Source organism: Porites lutea, chromosome 1 (genome assembly GCF_958299795.1).
Source record: "Porites lutea chromosome 1, jaPorLute2.1, whole genome shotgun sequence".
Lineage (NCBI taxonomy): Eukaryota > Metazoa > Cnidaria > Anthozoa > Scleractinia > Poritidae > Porites > Porites lutea.
The window spans coordinates 40988022-40992039 of NC_133201.1; the positions used below are offsets into that span (position 1 = coordinate 40988022).

The window sequence follows — 4018 nt, forward strand, 5'->3', positions numbered from 1 at the left end:
CAAAAGCAACTGTCTTGCCTGAAATAGCTGGCTGAATTTTCGGGTCCGAGGTCAGTTTTAAAACAAAATTTTAATTGTGCGGCCCAAAAACAAAACATATTTCATATGAATGAAAAAAAAATCAAACTTGAGCCTGCGATCATTTGAAAACTAGTAACTTGTCAGCGGATAACTTCAAAAAGATACTTGACCTCGATGGATCAACACCTGAGCCCGCGATACGGTCAAGTGATACTGGTCAGCGGATACCCTGTTTTGACAGCTGTCAATTGATCAAAACATTGATGTCTAATGGATGTGTGCATTATCAGTTTTCCTGTGCTCTCAAACTAGCTAGAAAGTATGAGATTGAACATTGATCGCGATCTAGTAAAACAACTGGTCAGCGGACAGCTTCCAAATAACTCACGTCACCTTGATGAGTTGACACATGAGCCCCCGATATGGCAATGTGATACTGGTCAGTGGCTATCCTGTTTTGACAGCTGTCAATTGACCATATCGTGAATTGCCTGATTTCATACCGTGGGAGCCTGGCACTAGTTATCGGTTTTGCCGGACGGAAGTGCACTTTAGTTTGATGGCGTAGAGATGGCGACTTACACGAAAACTTGGCATTGGAATTGTGCCAGTTCTTTGTGTACGAATAATTACAGAACTAAAGGAATAACGTACTACACTTTGCCCAGCGATCCTGAGCTTCAAAAAGGATATAGGAAAGTTCTTATGAACGAAAATATTAACTGGAGAAAACATGTTATATGCAGCGCTCACTGGAGCTCGGGGAAACGAGAGAACAAGAATCAATTGCCAGACATAATTTGTACAAAAGAATATGCTGCTAATCTGGAAAAAGAGTACTCCCAAAAACCATCTAGGGAATTGAAAAGGAAAATTGACTGTACAAAAACGGTTCTTACTTCGTCGAATGCCAATACCGTGAGGAGTACTCCTAGGAAACCCCCGAAAGACAGGAGTGAAACTCCCGTACCGCGTGTTAATAAGCGACGGGTTTCAGCTGCGAACGTAGAAAAAGAAAATCAGAAGCTTAAAAGTCAAGTGGAAAGTTTGACGAGAGAACTAAATGGAAAAAAAGCTTTGATTGAAGATTTACAGCAACAGCTGTCAAAGACTCAAACAGAACTTGAAAAAAATGCTGCGAACAACAGTCAGCAACTCAATGCAATGAAGAAAGCACTCGAAGGCCAAACTTTTAGTTATGAAGCACTTATGAGATACCCAGATAGAATTTACTATATGACAGGATTATCACTTTCCGAATTAGATTGTCTATATGAATGTTTGGAGCCTTTCTTGCACACAATTGTTTATCCTGGTTGTAACAATGACGACTCGTCCTATCTTAGAAAGCTGGACACAAAGACAGAACTTATCAGTTTCTTGACAATTTGTAGACATGCATTGGACCTTGGTGTTATTGCATGGATGACTGGTTCAAGTATATCAACTATGAGTAGAATTTTTGTAGGATGGTGTGTATTCCTGAGCACCATTTTTGAGTCTATTGACCTGACCCCAATACCTGGATTTTTGAATGACTATATGCCAAAATGTTTTATGGAGTCAGGATATGGTGATACTGCTCTCATAGGGGATGCAACTGAAATTTGGATCTCCCAATCAGAGAACTTTGATATTAATAATATTACATTCTCGAACTACAAGAACCACACCACAGGGAAGATATGTTTGTGGACCCTTCCTCCTGGTTTTTTACTCAAATGTACTGATGCATTTCCTGGCAGCATTAGTGATGCTGACATAACAGAGCAATCATGTGTGCTAGATACAGTCACAAAAGGGAAGACAGTTATGACTGACAAGGGCTTTAATATCACAGATATTTGTCATGAGAAAGGCCTGTTACACAATAGACCTCCAATGAAATTTTCTCATCAATTCGATGAGACTGAGGTAGTAAAGAACTTTGACATTGCAACATTGAGGATCTACATTGAAAACTACATAGGAAGAATCAGAGATTGGCAAATTCTAAGCAAAACATGGCCAAGCTCAAGAATTGATTTACTTGGTTGCTGTTTCCAAATATTTGCACATATTGTTAATATGTTAAAAAAACCAGTTGGGCCAAAATAAAACAACTACAACTAGTTCCAAAAAACTCTGTTGATATTACATGACTATGTTTTAACAAAGACTACCTTCTTTATATGCTTTGTCATTTGGTTTACCCACTTACGGAATTGACGTAATGTGTCAAAGCTAGGGACAGTATTTAATAAGTTCTTTCCAAGTTCAGAGAGATGGTTATTCTCTTCATAATCCCACTTACTTACAATTTTGTGATGTAAAATATGATCAGTTATTTCTTTTAAGACATCTATAAGCAGGTCATTTCTGGGTATGAAAAATATATTTGAACTTTTCTTTTCAGGGTGATAAGATTGCAAAAATACAAGATTTGCTCCTGCACAAGACATCTGAAGATTTGCTTGAATAATATGTGAGCCTGTGATTTTGTCTAATGGGGCTTCAGAGTTTTCTGCTCTTGTCTTGACCTCAACGAGAAATGCTTCTGAAATACCATCAGGACTTGCTCCATAGTTTGTGTCTGATGGATGTCTGAAAAACCCAAAACTTGAGACTGGGACACCTGTAGAAAAAAATAGAAATCAATACATGATTACTCAAACTTACATTAATTTTTTTGTTTACAGTTATATTCATGTAAGTGTATTCCTATTTGATTATGTTATGTACATGATTAACTGCATGATATGCTGGTAATATACTTATTTGCTAAGTTTCAGAGTATTGTGTTACTATTAATATTTTCGAATAAACTGACTTACCAGAGAGTTTCTGAAAGTGCTCTAAAGCTTCTTTTTCATAGTAGTTTCCTCTTTGAAAGTTTCTGTATTGCTTTGGTTTACATTTACTTTCATCTATCTTGTTTAGAATATAAAACCATGATGAATCAAACTCTTTGTTTCCATGAAAACCCAGGAGTGATGGTAGTTTACTTGCTGTTATTACCCCCGTCCTCAGGTTAAGCCAATCAGAAGTGCCTTGTTGAACATCAATGTATCTTGCACTTGTAGTTAGTCTGACTTCTTTAAGCTGAGGGACCTTAACAGCTATAATCTCATCTTTAGAGTTTGTAAGCAATTCTAACAACTCTTGAGTTTTATCTGCACAAAATATTTGCTCTTGACATTCTGAAGTAGGCTGTCCCACTGTGCAATCATCTTGGTTAGAGTTGTTAGAATTGGCTATCAATGAAGAGTGCCATTTATCCTCACACTCAGAAGGTGTTTTGGAGTTTTGTTCCAGGTTTGCTGGAGGATTTAGTTTTGTGTAGTCATGTTCATTTTGAATAACTCTGTTCAGATAAGCATTTTTGTAAGACAAATGGTGATACAATCCTGAGTGTCTTATTTTAAATTTCTCTAGAGTTTTAAGAAAATGATTTGATAAATTGATTCTGCATTTAGACAGGCCATCTACTACTTGAGAGCTCATGGAGGAAATATCTCGTTTCAGCCAGTCACTGTTTTCATCACTTACATCTCTAGCTACAACTTTCTTCTTTGTTCTTTGATTTACATGTCTTGCTGATTTGGCATTTCTAAAATATTTGAGTCTGATATGAGCAGCAGCCTTCAAGTTAGCTTTTACCTCTTTCCCTTTCTTTACATTTGGTCGATGCCACATTTGAAGCTTCTCTGTACAGGTCAAAGACAAAAACAGCTTTTTATGTGTTGTGAAGTGTTCCAACTGTAGCAGTATAACGATAACATGACAACAGAGACCACACTTCCCAACAGCACATTCGCAGAAACCTTTCTTGGGAACATTGTCAATGAACAAGACAGTTGCAGTTCGTGTAACTTCAGAAGAAAAGCTTTTTAATATGCTTGACTTGACAAATAACTGGCTACCATTTTTGAAAACCTTGATGGTTTTCATTCATCTTGAAGAAAACATTCGATGAGCTTTGCGAAATTGTCCTATCATTCCCTGTCGCTTATTAGAC

General features: G+C 37.2%; 1 protein-coding gene across 1 annotated transcript; it reads left to right on the forward strand.

Annotated features, from left to right (window-relative positions):
- The first annotated feature begins 591 nt into the window (after window positions 1–591).
- On the forward strand, window positions 592–2455 carry LOC140950617 (uncharacterized). Its single transcript, XM_073399861.1, has one exon. It carries the CDS (start codon window positions 592–594, stop codon window positions 2116–2118), a length of 1527 nt encoding a protein of 508 aa, XP_073255962.1. The 3' UTR covers window positions 2119–2455.
- The last annotated feature ends 1563 nt before the right edge of the window (window positions 2456–4018 follow it).

Excerpts from the sequence above, each read along its gene's own strand:
- LOC140950617 (XM_073399861.1), top strand. The coding sequence starts at position 592 with ATGGCGACTTACACGAAAACTTGGCATTGGAATTGTGCCAGTTCTTTG.